Source organism: Symphodus melops (assembly GCF_947650265.1).
Source record: "Symphodus melops genome assembly, chromosome: 2".
NCBI lineage: Eukaryota > Metazoa > Chordata > Actinopteri > Labriformes > Labridae > Symphodus > Symphodus melops.
Genome location: NC_136692.1, coordinates 14736307 through 14761131, shown reverse-complemented (window position 1 = coordinate 14761131; position 24825 = coordinate 14736307). Strand labels below are relative to the sequence as shown.

At 39.9% G+C, this 24825-nt stretch overlaps 1 protein-coding gene across 2 annotated transcripts; it reads right to left on the bottom strand.

Annotated features, from left to right (window-relative positions):
* Window positions 1-1510: 1510 nt before the first annotated feature.
* Window positions 1511-23362, bottom strand: LOC306819832 (zinc finger protein GLIS2-like). Of its 2 annotated transcripts, XM_079337409.1 has the most exons (8): window positions 22941-23362; window positions 17694-17789; window positions 10634-10822; window positions 9513-9706; window positions 8535-8720; window positions 7851-7984; window positions 6371-6489; window positions 1511-5098 (listed from the first exon to the last, which is right to left on the bottom strand). In XM_079337409.1, exons 3-8 carry the CDS (start codon window positions 10797-10799, stop codon window positions 4443-4445), a joined length of 1455 nt encoding a protein of 484 aa, XP_079193535.1. In that variant the 5' UTR covers window positions 10800-10822; window positions 17694-17789; window positions 22941-23362; the 3' UTR covers window positions 1511-4442. The 2 variants fall into 2 exon arrangements, with proteins under 2 accessions (XP_079193535.1, XP_079193534.1); XM_079337408.1 differs by lacking the exon at window positions 17694-17789.
* Between the last annotated feature and the right edge of the window lie 1463 nt (window positions 23363-24825).

The window sequence follows — 24825 nt, the reverse complement described above, 5'->3', positions numbered from 1 at the left end:
CAATGTTTAGTATATGCTCTGTTTGCTCCACTGCATTATGCCTTCATAATAGAACACTAAAGGATTGCTTGCTTTCTGTTTTAAATTTTATTGGACACAATTTTACCAGGCATATGTATCAGTGCTGTCGTCTCACAGCAAGAAGGTTTCTGGTTCAAAACCCAGCGGGGACCTTTGTGCGACTATTATCCTTTTTAAACTTATTAAATCGGTTTTAACTTAAATGAATAACTAGCAAAAATATGGGTTATACAATAATGAAGGGACATTGAAACTTTAAAATACTGTTATAAAACAAGATATCAGGTATTTCCGCTATGCATCTTTTAACTTATATAGGGAACAAGGGTGGTGTTTTGAAACAAAAGGGTAAGGATGGGGATGGCAGGTGACATATTTATGAGGATAAAGTTAAATAAGCATTATTTTGTGTTTTAACAAAGAAGTGCTTTAGTTTACCCTATATAAGAATAGTTTAGATTGTGCTATGGGTTTGTAACAATTAAAAGGGTTCATATATTTTATGAGCTCAAAGTAAAACATTTTTGCTGACTTCATCTGACCACAAGTCAGGCATTTCTTTGGAAACACCCACGGATTGATTTAGAAGACACTACTCAAGGCAGACAGCTAAATAGTTCCCTCCTAATGTTATTTAAAGTCCTGTGGTAAACAGCTCCTTTAGGGATCTTTAAATGTGTCTAGTATTGCATTCAAGTGTACGTTTCATGTGTCAGAAATGTAGTTTGCTGTTTATCATTATGCTATATTAATTATGTTTTGAGTTGAAGCACATATGGGGAAAAAATACTGTAGTTCCTCCATTGTAAAACAGCTGCTGCATGGTTGTGCCAGCCTCCCTGACCTGTACCATAAATGTAAGAGCAAAGAATGTGGTCTAACAGGAATTTTCTAAAGTCAAACTTCTGAGTTTCTGGAATGGAGGTTTTTTTTGCTTAGCAACACAAATAATTCTACCTGATGAGGCCGTTTGAACACACATCCTTTTGTTCCCAACAGTCGATGAAAGAAATGTACAACTATTAGCTTTCTTGCTGGACAATAGATTAATTAACCTATAGGCTATCTGTGTGACGGTTTAAATCCTTTCATTTAACTTTCTAAATGTAACAAACAAAGGTGATTCTCATAATGCCTCACGATTCAATCTAAGTAATTAAAATGAATGAAGCCAAAACTAAAAACTCCCCACCTTAAAATCAGCTGACTTACAGCAACAGCTAAAGTGAAAAAAAGTTGTTTAAGTAAAAAAACAAAAAAACAGTTCACACGACAGTTCATTGGATTGTCTTGAAAATATAAGGATTCATATACATGGACGGACATTGTCTTTTATCATTGCTCTGTCTTTGCAATGAAGTCAAGGTAAGATCTTTATCACCCACCCCTCCCCCCACCACCACCAAACTTGTGAAGACGGTTTGACTACACATGGACACACAATAAACTTTAACAGGACAAAACCAAACAGAAACTTCATCTGTCAGTTTATTGACACTCATTGTCCTCGTCCCCAACACCGGTATGAACGTCCATATAAAATATTGCAGTGGCCCTGATGTACAGATCCCAACTGTTGTCAAGTTCTAAATGTTTTGTTTCCTAACTCAACAAAATCACATTTTACACTCAACATTTATGTTTATATGTGTTCATATTTTATTTGATATATTTTGTTTGAAACACAAGGCACTTGACACCATTGAAATACTGATTAAGATCAATCAAAATGCAAACAATACACGATAATTCAACAAAGAAACTGACCTCATATGGCCATTGTCAAAAATGTATGCAAAAAAAGTAATACTCATATCTTTTAATTGGCTTCTTGTTGAGTACCATTTTGTCACATCCTTTAAAAGCAAATGTGTACCCAGTACTGCCTAATACACACTTTTGTCTACCTCCCTCTGTGAACGCAGTCCTCATTTGGTCTTGTCCAAAAGAATAAGGCTGATCATGGTTAGATCATTGTCTTGGAATGATTAATAGAGCAAATATGTACTTAAGATATACTGAAAGCAAATAGTTCAAACCTTAAACCTGAGTGGGTTAAGTCTTACTTAGTTTGAAGTCTTACGTCACAAGCCAAAACTAATCTGAGCCAAACTGTTTCTGACCTAATACAAGTGATGGTCTCATTGAAATTACTTTATGACCAGTAGCCACAATCTGTGAGTAACCACACCATAAACTCTTAACACATGTCTTTAGGTGAATGAATCATAGTAATGTAGTTTTACGATCTGGACACAGGACTCAAAGATAACCGCCATTCAAGTCCAAAGAACTGCCTTGCACAAACACTTACTGTAAGGACAAGGATAGGTTTACAAATATAAAGAACTGCATGGGGGGAAAAAATCATAACAGAAATTATTGTATTTTTTTTTTTTTGTAAAAAGCAATGGAGATGTCCCCAAAACAACTTCTAGTGTGACTGGAATTCCTTTAGTTTTCCATCAGTGACTGGTGTCAATATGACATTGGATTTTACATGGCCTTACACAGTGAATAGTCAGCACCTCTTCACAAATCACAAACTTTGGCCATGGAGCACCAATAGGACTACATTTGAAAAATCAATAGTCATCGTCATATACAGTACTTTCTTATTTTTCAGTTTTCTCCAAGATCCATTCCTTTCCCTGTATATTCGCTTTGCCCCTCACATTGCAGACGAAAGCTAACAAGATGTTTCCACTTGGTTTGGTTTGGTTTAAAAAAAAAATTTAAATGGTAAAACATCTGAGCAGGGCTGCTTTAGCTTTGTCTGAGTTGTGTTTCCATGATAAGGTCTCATAAGATTGAGTTTTTCTCGAGGGGCTTAATTATCTTTGTCTCTTCAGCTTGGGATTTAGGCAACAAGAGGTCATCTCTGGAGCATGTGCAGTATAGATTAAACTCAAATACCTGCTTTTAATAACAAGACTATATGAGTTTGATTCTCAGTGGTATTAAATTCAATAGTCCGATCAGATGAAAAAATCTGTTACAAAAATATAGCACTCTTCTCAAACATAAAACATCACGCCAACTCCTTTTGTTCTATAACACTTATCCAAGACCAAGTAATATATCTATCTGTTTTCAGGTTTGAACGTGTAAATGTTTAAGTAATGATTAATAAAAAATCTCATCCTTCGTCCTTGAGCTAGTCAAAGCGTTACTTATGGAGAATCTGTGTAGTGGAAAATGTACACAAAAAGCTGATTTCTACAGCATGCTTTAGTCTGACACCTACCCTTCAGCAGCGCTTCTCTACATTTCATTAGAAATCACCAAATACAAAAAGTTCATCTCTAGGCCATAATCATTGTCTTAAATGATTTTGTAGCTCATAAAGAGGCTTTAATATTTGTTGCAGTCTTTTTCATAACTAGCAACACACTCCTGTGGAGTTTACGTTGTTGTGTTTGAACTGTATTTCTCATTGCTCCCCATAATTCTGCTTTTCTCTCTATTTGTTATTAAGTAACAAATGGGTCCATGGAATCAGTCAGTGAGGATTGTCAAACATATAAAACACAACATGATAAGTGCACCTGCTTTTTTATGTTCCTACTGTACATCTATTACAAGTGGTTGTCTACGGTTAATGTTTGGTCAAGATGAAAAGGAGAAATATCAATGAATCGGTCACGCCTCCAGATTCAAACCATGCAGATATCAAAAAAAGAAAGGATCTCTGAAATATAAATGCTCACAATGACAAGCCTAAAGCAGTTGTAAACATAACATGGTAGACAGATAGAGATCGATAGATACTTTATTCATCCCGAAGAAAATTTTGTTGTTGAAAGTTGTTAGCAATATAATTAATTTTAGTGTAGCATGTTAGCATGCTAACATTTTATCCCAATTAACCCACACAAAGAAAAGCTTAGGTTAAAGTAAAATAGAATGTAAACCTGAGCAAGGATCACTGAAGTCAGTTGGATACATCCTCTCAGGGACCTTTAATCTTTGTACATATTGGCATAACGATCCCTTGACTAACCAGGCCTTCTACTGTAGCTTAGCTTAGCTTTTTATGACGTAAGAAAATCGGAACTAAAAAAAAAATCTTTTTAAATCTTCTTCTAAAAATCTGCATGGCTGGAAACTGCTACGGGTACCTTTTTTCTTTGTAACATGATGTAAGTGAATCAACCCTTTTAAGTTTAAGACAGCTGTAAAGTGCAGGTAATAGTCTTGTTTAGACCAGAGACTTCTCTTTAGACTTTAGACTTTAGACTTCTTCGATTGTCAGTCTGTCATCACTGGTTTGCGAGCTGGAATGAAGGAAGTGCTTTTATGGCTCTGCAGGTAAGAGCAACCTTTTTGTATGTGTTCCATACACACTCACGTACGCATACGCATACACAAACACACACACACACACACACACACTCCAACACACTTTTTGAGTGCTCATCCTAGCTAACAGCTGGTTTGAGTATGAGGGCCCTTGTTGGAACCACCATCCATGACAAAGGGTCACGTCGTCTGGACCCTACCCCTGCAGATAGGTTCAGCACCTCCCCCTCCTCTGCTTCCTCCTCTTCCTCTTCACCTTCCATGTCCGTCCCTTCCATCCGTCCCAAGCCTCCCAAAGCTCCTAGTCCCAGCATGGATGCTGCTGAAAGTCCAAAGTGTAACAGAGGAGAGCCAGAAAAGCCCCCTCCTCCCCCCATGGTGAAAAGCGGTGCCCCCTGGTGACCAAGATCTCTGGCATGGCAGGAAGCATAGAGAGGCAAAGACCCTCCGAGGCCTCCAAGAAGAGCAGCTGCAGCACTAGGGATGAAGATGTGTGCACCGCCTACAGGTGGATGTTCAGCTTGCCTCTGGTGCCCCGGGAGGCCTGGCCTGGTCCCCAGTCTGCTTGAAGCACCTTGTTCCTGGGCAACGAAGTGCCCATGGGCCTTGATGTGCTTGCGTAGTGAGCTGGGATCAGTGTAGCGTTTCAGACAGCCTGCCATCTTGCAGTAGTAGGGCTTGTCCACGTAATGTGTGCGGGTGTGTTTGAAGCGATCGCTGGAGTTGGAGTAACGTTTGCTGCAGCCTTCATAAGGGCAGATGTAGGGTTTTTCTCCTTGAAAGAAACAAGAAGATTACAGTATAATTACAAAAACAATGAAAGACTGGTTTGAATTGGTCTCACTGAAGGTGTTGAGCCTTAGAAAGCATAATTTAATCATATGCTGTGTTACAGACATGCATTCCCTGTGCTGGTTGCTACTCTTTTCTCATCTGCACATCTTCAGCTTTCCCATGTTGTTCTTTATCTGAATCTTTAATGAGTTGAGACTGCCTCGAAATCATAACTCCAGTGCCAAGGTCAAGACAGAAGAGGTTTTGGTATTGAGTCTGTTGATCTTGCTGCCTCTAAGCTTGTCTCTGTGTGTATTTCCTTTTCAAGGAAATAATCCAAATACATTTTATTTTAAAGTGACTTTTTGATAACAAAGAGGAAATCACCAAGTGAACACAAATCCAAGCTTACCAGGCATACTTTCACAATTCTTCCTGTTTTACTATAAAGTCACAACAAACCGGTAGTTGCATAATGTATCACAACGAACTTTAAAACCATAAAGAAGAAATTCTAGTTCTCGCTAATTGTGTAACGTCTCCTTTGTTGTAGGGATGGGCATTAAAAAACATTATGTTACTGGGATCTAATGCAGCATTTTTTTTTACATTAACACATGCAGCCATAAGGGGAGAGAGAGACCCCTGCACTTTTTCACAATTGTGTTGGTTTTATTTTCATTTAAGTGTGGGTATGATAAACTGTGCATCTTACGACAGCGCAATCCTCTCTGTGGTGTATTGCTCTCAAAATAACGTGCATAGTTGTCAAAGATAAGTATTCTAATTTTACCAAATGACTGCCTATAAAGATTAATTAAGGCATCTCCACCTCATGCCAGTCTTCAAAAGTGAAGCCAAAACATACCGAAATGGGCAATGACATGAATGACATCACAATATTAATCTTCTGTCCCTTCCTCTAACTTATTTAACTGATCGAGAAAACAGCACCGATCCCTCAGAATAGTCCAGAGCAGAACAGATTCTTCTGTTGGTTTGAAGCAGACGCTCCTGGTTATGGAACATTCACTGATCTTGGGTTTGGCAAAAGGTGAATGGAGCTTAAGATACACACATTAGCATGCTAACAAGCTAATAATCTTTATGCTGCTGATGTGTAGCTGGTGTCATGTTTTACATGTTACGCTAAAATGGTTGTTCCTGTTAGTGTTTGTAAGGAAGATAGAATAAAATCTTTTAGATATTTGGCAAGAAATTACGTAACTATGTAACACGAGAAGCCCTAGAACAGCTTCCACTGTGAACTCACCTGTGTGTGATCGAGTGTGTATTTTCAGGTTCTCCAGACGTGAGAAGCTCTTGTTGCAGGTGGGACAGTGGTGCGGCTTCTCATTGGTGTGAGTACGGATGTGAATCAGCATCTTATACCTGAAAAACATTTTAAAAATATTCACTTATCTACAAGCTGTTGTTTAAAATGTTAAGTCATTTTCACATTATTTGCAAGCAGCCTATCATCGGTCACATGAATTAAAAAGAACTATGTTGGAGAAAAAGTATTGTATTTAAAATCTGCATTTGTAGGTACTTAAAGTCAAAAATAAAATCATTGAACTAGACCATGCAAAGAGTTCTGATCTTCTGTTTGCAAGTGTTGTAGTCCAACATATCTATGGCTAGTGGAGGTCAGGTATAGTTGCAACACTTAGAACTGAACTTTTTTTTTTCCTGAGGAGGCAAAAGACTCCTGAAGACCTTCTACTAGTCTGTGATGGCCAGCACACTCTTCTTTGCTGTGGTGTGCTGGTGGGCTGCCATTAACATTGGTGAGGCAAGCAGGCTCAACAAGCTGTTAAAGAGGGCACACTCTGTGGTGGTTTGGGAACTGGACATTTTGGAAACAATGTCTGAGAGGAGGATGAAGGCCAAAATCACAGCCAGCCTCTTAAACTCTCCATGACGAGCTGTGGTGGCAGATAGGCAACATCTCATCCCATCAGCTGCAAAATTGAGCGCTTCAGATACTCCCATACTGTACAACAGCAGTGTGACCTACAGACTGTCTTCAATGTGAACACTAAAATTCCCCACAGTAGCTGTCCCTCTGCCACACCCAGGACTCTTATCAATTCTTATCATTATCATATCATACACACTACAATAAATTAAAACTCTTTTTTATATTTATTACTTAATGTCATACAGAATACACCGTTATTCACACATTACTCTTCTGCTACTAATCATACCATGTTACTGCATCTAATTTGCTGTTACGACATGTCTGAATATACTGTACAGTTTTGAATGTATTATTTGTGTATTCCTATCTATCATATGTATTTGTAGTCATATGCATGTTCCACCTGAATTTCACCTCTGGAGATCAACAAAGGACTATTTCTATTTCTATTACGTTATTATGGAAAAGTGTCACGTAAAAAACAGCAAGCCTCCTGTCTTTAAATTGGTCTTTCTCTTTACAGATTTGTAGCTGAGGCTTTTGTACTTAAAGAGCTTGACAGCAGACTAAAGGTCATACTCGTTCATAAAGAGTCCATAAGAATGAAATAATCCATTCATCTATGCTGTTGATGGAGCAGGGGTTTTTTTTCATTTAAATTGGTTGTTTTGTTGGTATCAGACAACCTTAAATAATGTGATGTATTAAGTTTCAAGGAAACAAGCTAATTACTAACCAGGGCATTCCAAGCAAGTTATATATAGGGTTGTTTAACAGAGGTGTGTGATTTATGTTTACATTCACAGATAAATAAGTGAACTTTTACCTGGCATTAAAGCCCCTCCCGTTACGAGCACAGCCCTCCCACTGGCAGCAGTACCCAGAATCCTTTTCAGGTTTTACATGGAAGTCGTTGATGTGATCGACCAAGTCCTGCAGCGAGTCGAACAGCAGGTGGCACTGGAGGAGAGAGACACTGACTGGTTAAACAGGACTATTGTACACTGCATACACGGTTTGTCTGTTCACACATGATAGATGTTAAAGCTACTTCAAGATGTAAAGAGTTTTACTTTTGCAGAAATTTTTCTTTAGTTTGAACTTCTCTGCTTTCTTAATATTTTTCAATTTTTAATGATACTTTTCAAATTCATGTTAAACTATCTTAAAGCAATTTAAATCAAGGCCATGTCCAACACTCCAGCAAGTGATGCAAGTGATTATTTCAATTTTAAAAAGTGATTTTATGTCTCTTTTTCCCTACTGGTCTTTTTTACAATTACTTGTCAGCATCATCTAGTGGTCGGCGCATGACTTGCAGGCTTTTAATACCGCTGATTTTTTTTTTTTACAATAGACATCCATATAATGTGTTTGTGTTTATGTTGACTGGATGTTCAGCTGAGACAAATTGTTGTATTCTGTGTCATATCATTGTAAAATAATGCTTATAATGGAAACAATTATTAGTCCTTTATTGTGTACTTGTTTTTATATTTATTATGTTCACCTTCCTCCATCTGCAGGCCAGCTGGCTGTCCAATGATGGCTCTGGTGAAACGTGCGTCTCTCTGTTTTGACCCATGAAGATGGACGAGGGGAAAGTGTATGCTCCTGGTGAGCTTCCGATCGGAAGATAAAAGGGAAAACCCTGTGGCGAAGCTCCACCCTCCATACCTTGATGACGAGGTGGTTCCTGACAAGCGGGGAAGAAGAAGGAGAGAAGAGTCACATGATGTAAGAAAGAAATCTAATGTCTAGTTAGTGTAAGTATATCTTTCAGATTTGCATCACACATAGCCAAGTGAGATACACTGTGCACTATGCCACAAACTAATAGTTGGGTTATCAACTTAAAATGATATGATTTGTTTAGATTTGGTTAAGAGCTTGTGTGTTTTACTGTTTAGATGGAGTCCCTGTATACGTGTGTGCTGTCTGTACACCTTGAACTGACAAATTGACTTCACTCCCGAAGATCAAAATTGAATTCAATCCAGTTAAAGAGGAGTGAAGCACAATCAGCAGCTAGCTGGATAATTCAAAAACAACTGTGTCTAATAAGAAGATAAACTACTAGGAGGAAGAAAAGTGTCTCATCACTAAAGAGTAACTGAGTCAAACCGGAAGGTTTTATTCTTACGATCCAATTTAAAGGTTTGACTATGTTTTTGTTTATTGTTTACAATAGCATATTCAAATTACAACGTTTAGTATAGCAATTTTATTTTAAACAGGGGCCCGAGTTTGACTCCAACCTTTGGCCCTTTCAATGTTAATCCATAATCCTCCCAGAATATCCTTTCTCTCTATGCCCTGTCAATAAAAGGCAACAATGACCCAACAATAAACTTTATCAAATAAATAAAATGCTTTCATTTATTATCACTGTCAAATGTCACTTTTATCAAAGAAAAAGTTACAGCTTTGTCTTAAGTGAAAAACAACAGTTACTGTGCTGCTTTATTGTAGGACGAACTGGACTCACCCATGAGAAGAGATGCTGTTGAGAGCTGGTGCTGCTGTTAAGGGACTCCAGGGGTGAGGAAGGGGAGAGGGAACAGGGGGAGGATGGAGATGGGGACAGAGAGGAGGCATGGCGGGAGGAAGGTGACATGCTGAGGTCCATGGCCGGAGGACTAAAGCAGGACCCGGGTCGTTCTTGAGAAGAAGACAGAGAATCTGCAAGATTAAAATAGGATGATGTGACATGTATCAGAGCTCTTTGCACCTCCCTGAACTGCTGAATATATTTAAGGTGCCATTCTTTTTCCAATTACCACCTCCTTTTTGCTACTTGTTGAACCAGGAAATCAATTGTTAAGAATTTAAGAAGGTCCCCATGGTTAAAAGTTCTCAGGCAACTTCCTACTGGATTGTTGCTCTTCAAGAAGTCCTCAGAACTGTTTCGTCCAAAATACAGTTATTGTATTAAATGCACAAACAGAGCTTGTCCGAACAGTTTCTGGGGGGTTTTTTTTCTCTTTATTTCTCTATCATCAATGTAGCTAATCCATTGACGATCTCTTTACCGTCCTACTATAGCTGTAAATAAAAAAAGAATCCATCCAGATCATGAAAAGTAAGGGGTTCCCTTAGACAGAATTTAAATGGCTGTTATATTGAGCAACATCTTATAAAGTGTGGTATATGGTGTAAGAAGGGTAAACAGCCCAAATAACACGGCCCTATGCAAATTGGAATCCTGAGGTTGCAACTGACATAATGGGGAATATTTAAACACACATTAGACATAATGCACTCTATAGAGCACTGAAGCTGTAAGGAATGAAAATACATAGTCTGTAACAGAGGCCAGGTTGTAGGTATATGATGACTTCACGTAAGTGTCATGCTCTTCCTGTTAAGAACCATACTGACAAATGCTGGGACAATGTATGTCTATTGAAGGAAAGAAGAGAGCTGCCATTCATTGGATTTATAAAATTAAGTTACTGGGAAAGTGAGAACACAGAATTCCCATAATCCACTTTTCAATTAGCACTGTGATAGTCTTAAACATAGCAACATGCCAGAGAGCAAGAATGACAGACTCGAAGACCCTTATGACTGTTGAGAAGAAAACGGTGTTTAGTTTTTCCTAGTTACCTGGGGAGGAGGGAGGAGATGGAAAGGTTGTACATATCAGGTGTGGCCGATGGGTGCCAAGAGGGGCGCAAATAGAAGAAGGATAAGCCCTCTTTCCTAGTCTCAATGGACCCTCTGAGCGTCGTGAGGGAAGCTTTAAATCCAGCGGCTCGTCTAGCGACAGCATGGCTCGTGGTTGCTCTGTGCCACCTGAGGAGAGAGAAACACCATGCAGACAAGTTGTCATAAATACCAATTCATGCACATGGTCTCTTTACTACCTTTGTGCTCTATTTTAGGTCTCTATAAATTACGAGTAAAACATAGGGACTTTATTCTGCTATATGTACTATTTTCACATACTGTACTAGTCATCTTGATGACATTTCAAACAGGATAATTAGAACATGTTATGGTGAATTAAACTAACACAATGACACAAAGCCCTTGATAAGTTTGAGGGCAACTTCATTTCCTTTTGTCACCCAATGTCACCCAACATGTCACCCAGCCCACAGGTGGGTAAAATTACTTTGAAACAGTTTGCCACAGGTATCAGTCCAATGCAAAGTTACAGCTGAAGTGTGATTCTGTGAGAAATAAACACTTTCATATGGACACATTTTTACACATTTTTCTGACAGCTTTTTACTTGTTTGCTGTTCTAAGGCGAGCAAACAAGCTTTGACTTCTGAGTTATGTTAAAAAGAAATTCCAGCAAAATGAGTCACAACAGACAGATCCCATTAAATTATTATTTAAACAGTGTGGTTTATAGACTAAATGAACAACAGGAAGTCTCTGGAGATACGAAGCTCATAGAAGCAATAACGTAGTGTGGCTGCTTAATATGAGCTTCAAATTTTGTTGAACAAGTAAAAAAACACGTTTACAATTTAAACTGTATCAATTGAAATGTATATTCACATCAAATGTAGATGCTGCGGTCCTGTTCCTAATGTTTTCTAAAACCGTTCAATTGTCTGTAAGAGATTAATTTTTTTTTTGTGAATTTTACTTGTTGCTCAGTCTATCAGGAGAAAAAAGTGTCTGAAAAGCATTATCATGTGGTCTTGTTATTGGGATCCTCTACATTTCTGTGGATGGTTTTCATTAACAGCCTGTACACGATTTTGCAGTTGTTTTCCACCCATTGTATGACACGTTTGAGTCACGAGATGAATACACACACTTTTCTGTGAATAAACTTGTGTGTTCTTGTTTGAATGGATGACTCAAGACCCAGATATCTGCTTCAAAGAAAAACAATCTCACTGGAGAGAACCAAAAGGGATAAACTTCTCTGTGAAGTGGACCAAATATGCTTGAAGCATGTACTCTTTTTGTACAACTGCTTCACACTCACTGTTACACAACCTCTACATCTGTTGAGAAGGGTGGCACATCCTCTCCCCTAATCTGTACATGTTGAGGTAATCTAAAACAAAGTAAAAGTCACTCAAACCTTTGGAGCAATATTTAACCATGACACTAATGTTTAAAATGGGTACAGTAGTCCAATTTGGAAGCACTGAAGAGAGCTACCTCCCCCTGCCCACTCCTCCCGATGTTCATGCAGGTTTCCATGTAGTGCAGACACGAAAGCTTCAGTGTTTAGCCAGCTCTGCATCAGTCCTGAAACCTATGTTAAACCATGATATGTATTTGCTGTGTAACGCTGTAATGCTCTTACTTCCTTAATTTTCAAGCCCAAGGTGTGTTTCTGAGATTAAAAAAAAAAAATCCTTCCAGTTCTAGTTTTAATGCTATAAACTTCAGTCTTACTGGTTGTATAACGTCATTCAACTCTTTGCAAAAAAAAAAATAATAATAATACAAACATTCACAAAAAACTCTTATAACTTCACTAGGGAGCACATCCGCCTTGCAGCCTTTTCACATTTGACTTGAAACCTTACACCAGTACCAGATTTTTTTCCCGTATGTTTTTCTAGCCAGTTCTTTTATATAAAGCCAGAATATCCCTCCACTGTAACTCCTAAATGGTACCAGACGTGGGTAGCATGTAGATTTGTGACATAACAGCAAAACCTTCCCTGTGTGTCTCTCCTATATGGCTCTTTAATGATAGCTGGCAGTAAGTGCATTCTTAATTTACTTTCACTGGCTGGATCTCCAAATACAGTCTGCGATTCAAACTGGCGACTTTCCAGCTACATGTACACCTCTTTAACTTCTAAACTTGCTGTCACCACAAATTCTTCCACAATCACCAACAGGATCCCCCGACATAATATGAGGCAGAGGCTAAACCACAATGAAGTCAGTGTTTAGGTCCTTCTGTAGGCCTGCCAGCTACCTCACCACACTGGTTTCTCATTCCACAGCAACCCCGCTCAATTCTATCTACACACACTTGTATTTGAAGGTATTGTGTCGGCACACACACACAGGACCATATGTATCCAGGCACGCAAGTAGACTGAAGTCACACCAGCAAGCATGCTCATATCTCATAATAACACGTGAGCCCCCACCTCCGGCAGCTCCTCCCCCTCTTTTCCCTCAATGACCTGCAATTGGGCAGCAGGCCCAGGCCCAGGCCCTCTTATGGATCCCCTACTGCCTAGCAAAACACAAACTTTGACTATTCACCATTTGCACACAAAACCATGCACTTTGGCGCAATTGCATGCAAAAACAGCCACATAGTGTTCATAGTAAAGACGTGTCGGAATTCGTAAGCGCACACACGCACTTATGTTTATTTTTCCTTTTCTTGCGTCGACCATGTTTCAATAGTGCAAAAGCTAGACCCTTACCCTTATCCTAACCCCGACTCTTGCCCTAGCCTTTATTGTATTTACCTCAATAACAAAAGCAGGCTCTCTTATTTAAGTACAGAAATAAACGGTAAATGTTCTCACATATCAGAACATGCAAACATACAACAATAAACCTCAGGTCACAACTGAGTTGTGTTTTAAAGGAAGCAGCAATTGATTTAAAGTCAGTGCACTAGAGCTTCTTTATGCACAGAATTTAATCATGAAATGTTCTCATGCAAAGATACAATAACACAATCACACAAGCATTTTCACCTTTGCAAACATGTTGGTACAGAACGAGACATTTAGTGTGTATTCATAAAAATGTAAAAAATGTAAGAGTTAGTTGGAAGAGGCACAGAAGTTTTTGTTTCGTTGACACAGGGCCATAACCTTTAACCTCAGTCTCAGAACCCATTGGCTGGATCTATAGCCTCTGGGAGCAAAAGCTTTTTCGGGAATTAGATGTAAAAAAATTTTTTAAAAAAATGGCCAAGACTATTTTGTCCATGCGTTGCATTTGTTAAGAGTCCAGCTGGCAAACTGAACTGTGAGGCTGCAGTTGGAGTTAAGATAGATTGTGAGCTGTATTTGTTTGAAAGAAAGAAAACATTCATTCAGATTATTTAAAGTAGATTGTTGTCTACTTGAACCACCAATGCAAAACAAGACACTTTACTTCTGTCACAGAGACAACCCAAATCTTAGCCATCACTGCTTTATACCATAATTTGAACTAAAGCTCCTATGTGACACTGGCTAAATCTTAAAATATTCTGATAGAATGATACACTAAAGAATTTTCACACAGTTTTCTGTTTAATTGACAGGTTCGATCCCCCAGGGTATTACATATATTAACAAACACAAGACTTTCCCACTCTCCCAAGAAACCTTTGCTTCCGCAGAGCCCTGAACTGGCCTATCCATACCTCCCTGTTAAACGTCCCCCCCCCCCCCCCACCACCACCACCCCCATACTTCCCTCCTTCTCACTCCTTCCTGTGGTTTTCCTCTCCCAGTCCTCCAACTGAGCATACCTCTCCTGTTCTCCTCCCCTCCTTTCTGCCCTCTGCACCTCCCACTCCTTTTTCTTCTCTCAAATTTTTTATTCCCCAGTATTTTTTGGACTCCATTTGTTCATTTTTTATTCATTTAGTTGTAGCAGAAACACTGAACTTTACAAATTAGTCTTGACTTCAGGGTAAATTGGTTCCTCCTGTACGTATGTTATTACACACAAGACTTTGAATAAAGTCCTCATTATTCTCTTCCTTCGCTCTCTTGTCTAAAGTGAGAAATGTGATGAATGAGAAAAAAATCTCAAGTGTGTCAAAGCATGAGCTAGATGAACTCTGTTTTTAAAGTTAGTTATTAATGGGCTTATGGAAGAATCATTTATTTCAGTGGGAGGGAGGAACGAATGAAGGTGGTTTTTAGGGTTTACATCTTTTAATCTTTCCATCCCATGTCCTTATAAGGTATTACGCAATGCTGCTGCAACAGTGAGGATGACAGGAGGGTTTGTTTTCGTGACTTGGAGGCATACAGAGACAGAAAGAGACAGACCGAATTTGAAGGCTGAATGGTTGATATTGATACCTCTTTATTGCAAAAAACAAGGAATATTTATAAGGACAAAACACAGAAAGTGGTTTGAGTTGACCAGAGAGGAGTCCTCTAAGGACGTGGAGTAGGTTGGAAAGCATGGCACGAACAGCAGGGGATTCCTCTTATCTCATGCTGTGGTTAAGAAAACATTCTGTCGTTCTTGGAGGCAAACGATTTTCATATAAGGAAGGCAAACTCAATTTCCTCTTTTCTCATCGACCTCTGAGAACCTTTTAGATTACAAAAAATGTTTTTGTTTAGGCCCAAACCTTCGCAGATCATCCAAACAGTATAATGACAATATCATGTTTCAAAATCAAAAAAAACAAAACCACCGCCTCTGCAGTTAGGTGGTTTCTGCTTTCACAGCAGGGAAGGGAGGTTTACTGTCAGTGTTCACAGCTTGTGAGCGTTGAACCACAGTTTTATCATGTCAACTCGCAGTGACCTCACTGCCAACATCGAGCAGAGAGGAGAGAGTGAATTTCTCACAGGACGAGAAAAAATACAACACACGAGAGAGTGAGCAGGCAATGGAAAACATTTTAAAGAACAAAAAAATTCAAGAGATGAAAAAAGGGAGGACTGAAATTCAGGGATGTATACAGTTACGAGCTCCAACCTTTTTCCCTCTCTAACACTTCTCCCAGTTTTGGTATTAGTATTGTTTCTGTTAGTATTACACTCCCACTGCCTGTTTCTCTCTCTATCTCTCTCTCTCTCTCTCTCTCTCTGTCTCAGTCGTGATGCAACTCTTCAGTACAAGTCTGCAATAGCCACTAGTTGAGCACGCAGTGTATTTCACACTGACACTGGCGTCTTTACCATTTAGGAGGGGAGTGGTGGTGGCTCTTGAGTGAGGAAGAGGAGGGAGAAAACTCTCATGACAGGGTTCAGACTGTACATTTGTTAAAAAAAAAAAGACAGAAGGATCAGAACAGTAAGAACGATCAAACTACGTGTGCGGGGAGTTAGTTCCGGGGGGGGGGAACTAACCTATTTGTTGATGTACTGTATGTTGGGCATTTTATATTGATGGCAAGTTAAGGTCTCTTTTGCCATAGATTGAAAGTATTGTTTCCTTTGAAGTCAAAACTTTCCCACTCCGACCTCTTTAAATACCCAGGCTTGGTCAGTGGCCTAACAAAATATGACGCTGATCTCAGTCAGCTTGGCATGTGCATAGCTCAGCGATCAAGTTAAGATTGCTGGCAATAATTTCATAATTTACGCCTCTCAGACCAACAGCATAACACCTGATTGCAAAACTATTGTAGTCAGAAAATGACCAGTGACAAACATCCTTAGTTCAGCCTAAGTTTTATAAAGAGATCATGACCTGGGTTAGCTGAAATACACTGGATACCTGAGAACAGGCTGCTAGAATATATAACAAGTTCATACATAATGTTGGAGTTGTGAAACAGAGAAATGTCGAACAGTCAAACCACAGTACCTACGACACAGTGATAGAAATTAATGAATTACCTGTCATTATATAAACTGCTCTTATTATTGACTGAGTATATGAAGCTGAAAAATAGTTAAATTTGAGACAGAAGCTATATATATATATATATACACACACACACACACACACACACACATATATATATACAAACACTTAATTAATGCCACAGGGGTAAAATGTGGTTCACAGTCTGTGACATAGAGACATGCTTCTCACACACAGGTCTGAATCTCACACATGCACACGCAGGACCTGGGGACATGGGGATGCATTAATGGAGAGATGTCAGACTGTGGCGGCTGCTTGATTCAGATGGGAGTGAGATCAGAGATGCAGTGGGGCTATAATAAAGGATAAAGCAAACTCATCCCACTTTATCCCCTTGAAGCTCAACAGTCAACTTAACCATGTATAGTCATGACACACAAACCTCAAGCTGAGACAGTGCAGGTTTGTATGGATTATGTTCCTCCCTGGATACCTGAAGTGGATGCTTCCTTCATGGAGATTAACACAGTCTGCAGGTTGTCCTAGTTTTGTCAGTCATAAACTATGATGAGCATCACTTCACTTATAAACAAAAGCAAACAAATCTAAAGCTGCATTTATCAATATTTTCAGATTAACATGAAAGTCCTGCATGTGATGTAAAAAAACCCGTTTGCTTGTCTTGAAAAACCTACAGATTTATGATCTAATTCTTCACTTCCTTTTCAAGACGTTCTGAACTTTTTAAATTAAATTGCATTAAATTGCAATATACCATTAAATAAAAAGTAGATTCTAAATTTGACCTCAAGGACAGATTTGATGGTGTAATCCAGTAGTTTGTCCACTGCTGTTTTTAACATGAAGTTTAGAAATTCATTTGCTTGTCTTTTTTAGGTACACTTCATCTAAAATCTACAACTTCAACATCCGGTTGTATTGAAAACTCACAAACAAGACCCTAGACTGATTAGGGAAAACAATACATTAGATTTGAATTCAAAGGGAGAAGAAGGGTTCTTTTCTCATAGTTTACCATGTAGTCTCACATATTCAGACAAGGAGGTAGTGCTCAGTTGCCATTAAAAAAGTTAGCATTTTTAAATTAGAATGCAATTTTTTATCATGTGGCTAAGATGGCTATGATTTCTAGCAAGAGATTTGACTGTTTAAAGGGAAGCAAAGAAGAATAACACTGTTCATTAAAAAAGACTATACTTACATCAATACAAGATCAAATCAGAAAAGGGAAAGTTCTCATCATCAGCCGAGCAACAGAGCCCTCTATAAGCTCCCTGATCCTATCCACCACTGCCCTCTGAGGAGCAGAGAAAAGAGAAAGACTGAGGAGGGTGAAGTGGACATAGAATAGGTCCAGATGTGATAAAAAAAGATAAAATATTCTCTGTTGTACTGAAGACATGAAGACAGGCAGACAGACATAGATAAGAAACATTGGAAATGGAGACTGAGCAAGAGACATGTTTTTATCCTGTCAGATGAGACATAAAAGGCCAAGAAAAGTCTGAATTTAAACAATCATTCCTTTTTTATTTCCCTGTTATTTTCCTAATTTTCCCTTTTTTTCTTTTATTTTTTTTCAATCTTTTCCTTCGTCCCTCTCTCATTCCCCCAGCTAAGCTCTGTCATCCAGACCTAAAACACACAAACACATGCGCCTCACATTCCTAAGTGCAGAGCAGATTCACCCAATTTGTTTCCACTGTGTGTGTGTGTGTGTGTGTGTGTGTGTGTGTGTGTGTGTGTGTGTGTGTGTGTGTGTGCCAAGCCAGTAAATAATAACCAACCCCAGCTGTACTGTAGGCTGTTCCTTTCATTCTCGATGGGGAAACGTAGGAGAGAAAGAGAAAAGGCTCCATGAAATAACAAAGTAATGAGGTAGAAAAATGTACGCCGAGAGTAAAGTAGAAAGACTTAAAGAAACTGACATTATGAGTTCAAGACTTCTATAAGAAGGAGCTAGGTGCAATATGAAAAGTAACCCCAGTTTCTGATTTCCACAAGGATCAGATCTTTAGAGGCTCACATTTAAAAATGCAAACAAGGTGCTACAATATAAATTAATGCAGTTTCTTTCTAAATTCCCAAAGCAATCAATCATTTACTTGGTTTCCTTATGATTGTGAAAAGATAGCTTTGCAGCTACAGTATACAGCAGTATGCCAGCTAGCAGTCCTGTATTTCAGCAGACATGCATGAGCTATGTGGAATCAAAAAAAATTTTAAACATACTTTGTGTAAAAAATGAGAAAAGTACAAGAATATAGATTAGGGTGTCAACGTGTCTGACTGTAACGCGAGTGACAATGCACTCACTCATTTCGTCAGTCATTTACTCTTCATCATTTCTCATCTTACTCATTTTTATTTACTCATGTTTTTATGTTGTTATGTTACCTGCCAAGCGACTGCTGAAAAATATTATAAATTATCCTAAGGCTAACTCTGGTGCAATGCACCAAATGGCTACATTTTATGTTTTCATTGCACAAGGTCCCTTACAATAAAGTTCAATTGAATTGATAGCATAACATAACAGATTACAAATTGCTATCCCGATATAAAGCCATTAATTTGCTTACCTGAACATAGGTTAATGTAGTAATTGCAATTTGTTTTTAAGAATGGTAAATCCAGAGCAAGACATTGACATGTGCATTGAATGTTTAATACTGGGTGAAGAGCATCCAATGAGTTGTAGACTACTAAATCAGTTTTTAGTTTTGACTGATCAGAAAGATCCTTCTTCCTTTTACAGTTATATCTTTAAATATTGAGGCAGGCTATATTCTGTTTATTTAATGGGCTTTCAAGTCTGCACCATTCTAACTGTCATAGGCTACACCTTTGTAACTTGGCTAACACTGTTTTCATTAAAAGTGACTTCTATGAGCCACAAGGCACAAAATAATTCCATTCTGACTCTTTGCCCAAATCTTGATCCCTCTTTTCACTCATTATTCCCTTCTTTGCCAAGACATCTTTTCTTCTTTTTCCACTTTTCCCTCTTCATCTATGCTCATGTTGAGAATAAAAAACTTTTTAGTGGAGGCCAGCATTTGGTATACCTCCTTCCTCAAACACTAGCGCAAATGAAAAAGAGCAAGAGGCAGCTTGTGGGAGGGACGGAGGTCAGTGGGAGAGGAGAATTAGAAGGGGGAGAGAGGGAGCGATGGAGGGGGGACGTGGGTAGGTGGGGTTTGCGGAATTTGGTCTATGTTTGGTTTGGAAGTGAAGGCCCCGGCACTGGGCTCTCAGGAGGATAATGGAAAAGAAAGGGAGAAGAAAGGGAGGTTTATGGATGTGTGTGTACCCTCACAGGTGGTCTGTACATACTGACGGGGGGCCTTTTTATGTGTTGGAAAGCGTATGCCTGTATGTCTGAATATTTATTGGATTGTGTCAGCAGGCATGTGTGCACTTTTGTGTTTGTTTGCAGATGTTGGAGAAGATGCATGCAAGCTTTTAGCATGCAAGAATAAAAGACCGAAGACAGAGAGAGGAGGTGAATAAGACATTCCTAAGATGGAGGAGGAGGGGGGGTGTGTGCAGGGAGCCAGTGCTTAGTTAGTGGTTAGAAACTAAGAAGAGAAAAATGAATGTCTGGTCCAGGGCCGGGCCCAAACACGAGACCACAACACGCCAACGAGCCAAGCGAAAGGAGCGGAAAGGAGAGGAGAAAATAAAGTCAAAAAGAGTTATATAGTCGAAAAATAGGAGAATCAGCAGAGGCCTGCTTCTCCACCACCACTTCCCACCCTCTACTCTCCTTCGAGGCCTCCTGACTCCTGCCTCGGCTGCAGGGGAGAAAACGGGGGAGTGGTGCTTTTATAGCTGAGCTGAACCCGCTCAACCCATCATGTGTAAACAGCAGGCAGAGTATGGAGACAACAGAGGGCTGAGGGCAGCAGCCACACAGGGGGCTGAAGGGGAACGATGGAGGAGGAAGAGGAGAAACACTGCACGTCTCTCTCCACTCATTGTTCCACAATAGCTTCCCTTACCTATCGTCACAAGGTTTGCTTTTTTAGCCAACTTCTTTCTTTCTTATTTTCATTATCCAATCTCCATTCTTCCTGGCATGATTTAACGTCTTTAAAATGTATTTTTAATCTAGTCATTATTTTCATCCTTCATTGTTTGAATTTCTTTTCATCTTCATTTATCTTTTTCCTACATTTCTTTCTGCCACTCAGAGAGATGACAAGAAGATGCTTCAGGCTTAACTTAATCTTGGGATATTGGCATTGTTTGGCGCCATTAAACCTCATACCAACCACCACCGTTCTAAATTCCTATTGCATTGTTCTCTTCCCTAAGTATGACATGTTTTCACTTTCCTGACTCTGAATTTCTTTGCTTGCCTCTACCACTGATGTACTGTACTGATACCTACTTGCACTTACACTTACTTGCCTATTCAGTACTTGGCTTTCTCTGTCTCCCCCCCCCCCCCCCCCCCCCTCTCTCTCTCACACACACACACACACAGACACATATATGCCATACATATGAACAACTACCCTGCTGCAGACAGTGTGGGTTGAATTGGGCTGGAGTCAGACGCACCCAACAACAACAGGAAAGGAGTTTGTTCAGCTCCGGGTCCAATCTTTGGAGAACAGCATGATGCAACTAGGCTGCAACCTGCAACATTGCAGTCTCCACACAAAAGCCTCACATCTTTAAAAACCCCTCTACCCTGACCACCGTGATGAATCTCACAAAGCTAAAAGAAAAGGGTTTGAGTGGAGCTGACACACTCACCAGCTTTCTTCCGTTAACATGCCCATCCTTTTGGATCCTTGCAGATTATTTGTTGAAATTAAAGCATGAAATTCTTTAATATTTGGAATTGTTTCTAACAAGGAGGTGTGATGATCTGATCGGAAGGATAAGGAGTCATGGTCAGTGATGACGTTTCGGGGGCAATATGACTTAACTTGAGTCTTGGTAGGCGGAATAAAAACTAGCCTATACTTGGTGTAAAATCAAGGCATGCTCTTCACCAGTCTCGAGTGTGTTGTTTTTTAACATCAACTACAATAACAAAACTTCTGCCATTAAACACAGCCACTTAGTTTCTTTAAAGAATATCAGAGACTATTTAAAAAAAAAGATTAGTTGTATATGTTTTCATATTTCTCCTTGCAAATACTGAGAAAGAGATTTTAATTCAATCTAGGGAAAAAAACAGGTAACTCATACATGATTAATATTTTACAGGGCATCCATAATAAGCAGGTGCTTTTCCTCATTTAGTGTGGAACTGCTCCTTTGTTTCTCCTTTATGGAAAAAAGTAGTCAAAACTATTGAAGAGTGAATGCATAAATCGCTGCCAGAATCTCCCCAGTTGAGCTCATTCCTTTTGCCAGATCCCACCAAAAATTCAGTCTCGCATTGGCAGACCTAATGGCACTCCAAGAATTGCTCTCCAACCTCAGAGGAGTCAGACAAGTCTGTTTCTGCATAACGAGTGAAGGAATGTGTTGGTCCTGAAAGATTGATAATGTAATAATGTTTCAAATAATGAACACATCCGAGGTTCTACCTTTATTTCTTTTCGGGGTGGATTACATTAGGTTTTTTCCAAACTTTTTTTCAATACCAATCACAATATTGTTAACTGTTAGAGAGTAACAATGGACCCAGGCTAGAGCCTTGTTGAGCTCCATATGGAGTTCAGATAGATGGAAGTCCCGATAAAAGAGGAATTAAGGGTTGTGTCATCAGATTCAAAACAACACCAATAATGGAAAGTAACTCTCCAGTTGACTTGTGCCAACTTGATATAGCCTCATTCACACAAGCAAATGTTCAGAGTTGCCTTAATAAATTGATTCATTTTTTTACATTCAGCTATGTTAAATATTTAAAAATTGCTTTATTAATTGTTTTAACGTCTATGATTTTCACATTATACGAGATTGTATATGTTGAGTTTAAAACAAAACAAGTTTTATCTCAATAACATTTGTTCAGTGATTTAGCATTTTTATTTCTGCAACAAATTGATGACTATAAAATCAGACACTTAATTTCGTGTCGTTTTGGCACCTATTGTGGACGAAGTGGTAAAGCATGTCTCTTTGCTGATTTGTACGTGTGCCAGTGTTGTTTACTGTCAATAATCCCACCTTGCTGTCTTTAAAAGATCAATATGTCACTTAGTCTATAGGCTACAATTAGCTTTAAAAATGTAAAAAAAATATTTTAAAAAACAGCTGTTTTTGCAAGTTGTCTATTCTTACCCTGTGGTAACATTTACAGACATTAAAGAACCTGAATAATAGCCAATAGAAGCTCATAAGCAGGCACTGATAATTTCAGTCAGCTTCAACAGCTTAAAACTCACCACACTGGCTTCAAACCAGTGCCAGGAGAAACACAAGGGCAGAGTAACACTTTTTCTACGATTAAAAAAACAGGCCAACAAGAAAGATTTACCTCAACAGCCTGTAGACACTGATGGACAGTCTCCTCTTCTCCCTGTAGTCTTTCTGTTGGTGCTCCCGAGCCTCCAATTCAAACACAAAAATCAAGCGAGTCTGACTTGCGTGTCCCGTACCATATTCGATTAAGTTATCGGTTGTCTTCGTCTGGTTTCAAATAAAGAAAGAAATCTCAGTTTAGGTGGCAAATCCTCCCACAGGGGGATCGTTCAAGAGGAGTGGTCACTTTTCAGAACCTAAAACCTTGTCCGGTGATAATAAGTTTTCTCTTCAAATTAAAGAGACGTTAGCTGACGACAGGTACAAGAAGCTGTCATTCAAATTGTGACAATTTAATCTGCGATGTCAAATCCGCCTCAAAGATGTAATCGCTCTCTTGGAGGCGCGTCGCCTAGTTGCGACGCTGGTCTACTGAACTTCAAGAGATTGTTAGGAGGGAAGAGGCTCGAGAGAGAGAGAGAGAGAGGAGGGAGGGTTGCGTGGGGAGACTTTAGTGGGAGTGGATAGCGAGAACTGCCAGAGTTCCTGCTTTCTCCGCCAGCTGTTGACTCTCACGATAGTTAGTGCTGTCTGTGTGTGTGTGTGTGTGTGTGTGTGTGTGTGTGTGTGTGTGTGTGTGTGTGTGTGTGTGCGTGCGTGCGCGCACTTACGTGTGGGCGTGTGTCTTCTTCAATTTGCTTAATAATGGGCATGCGAGTTTTCTGTGTTGTCAAGCATTGCGACAATTAAAGACAAACTAATACCATTGCTGTATGCCATTAGTGTTTTCTTAAGAAAGTAGCCTATCATCCTGCTTCGTATCAAATGTACAATAGAGAATTGGGAAGGGACGATGGAGATTTGCACCCACCAATGCAGTACCTAGGACATTGTTCACTATTTAAATGGTGAGATTTTTTTGGTTTTTGTTTGTGTTTTTGAGAACGATGAAGTCCCTGTTGAAGCACTATTCAGCACCCCTCCTCCCAGGGACCCCAAGAAGGCTGGGTACTCTGCACTGCTCTTCAGTCCGTAGGCCGAGACAACAGTCAGAGACCTGTCCCCTACCCGAAGGCAAGGACACGACCCTGTCGTTCACCGGGGTAAACTCCAACACATGGTACATGGTGGCTGAGCTGTGGGGCTATGAGCAAGCCCACGCCTGCCCGCCGCCTCTCACCGCAGACAACTCCAGAGAAGTGAAGAGCCCCTCTTGAGGAGCTGGCCTCCAGAGCCCAAGGAGGTGGGCCCGATTTATCTGGCTGGTGTACCTCCCGACCTCCCAAATAAGCTCAGACTCCTTCTCCCCCCAGTGAGGTGACATTCCATGTCCCAACCCAACAGCCAGAAGCTGTGTCCGGGGATCAGGTTGCTGATGCCCCGCCATCGCCTGCCGCCCGGACTGAACCGGATCCCTGCGGTTTCCTCTGTGGGTGGTGGGCCCACAGGAGGATGGGCCCGCGTAGCCCTTTCGGGCTGAGCCCTGCCGAGCCCCCACAGGCAAAGGCCCGGCCACCAGGTGCTCTCTTACAAGCCCCAACCCCAGGCCTGGTTCCAGGGTGGGGCCCCGGCCCTACGCCATACTGGGCAACCTCACGGTCCGAGTTTTTCCTCTTTTCTTAGGGGTACTTTGAACTGTTTTTGGTGTGACCCATCACCTAGCGCCTATTTGCCTTGGGCTGCCATACTGGGAGCATAAAGACCCCGTCAACATAGCTCCTAGGATCATTCGGGTGCTCAAACTCCCCCACAAAGATAAGATAGCAGATTAGGGGGAGTGCATTGAGCCCCTTTTGTTCTAAACAGAGACTGTTTCTTTTGATACAACCAAACCCTGTTAAAATCGATGTGGACATTTTACACTTGGACTAACTCATGGTTTTACAGTTTGCAGTCCATGC

Coding starts and splice junctions, on each gene's coding strand:
- LOC306819832 (XM_079337409.1), bottom strand. CDS start 10,799: ATGCTGTCGCTAGACGAGCCGCTGGATTTAAAGCTTCCCTCACGACGC. Junction 8,721..9,512: donor AACAGCATCTCTTCTCATGG/GTGAGTCCAGTT, acceptor CCCGCTTGTCAG/GAACCACCTCGTCATCAAGG. Junction 6,490..7,850: donor GGGAGGGGCTTTAATGCCAG/GTAAAAGTTCAC, acceptor AATGTTTTTCAG/GTATAAGATGCTGATTCACA.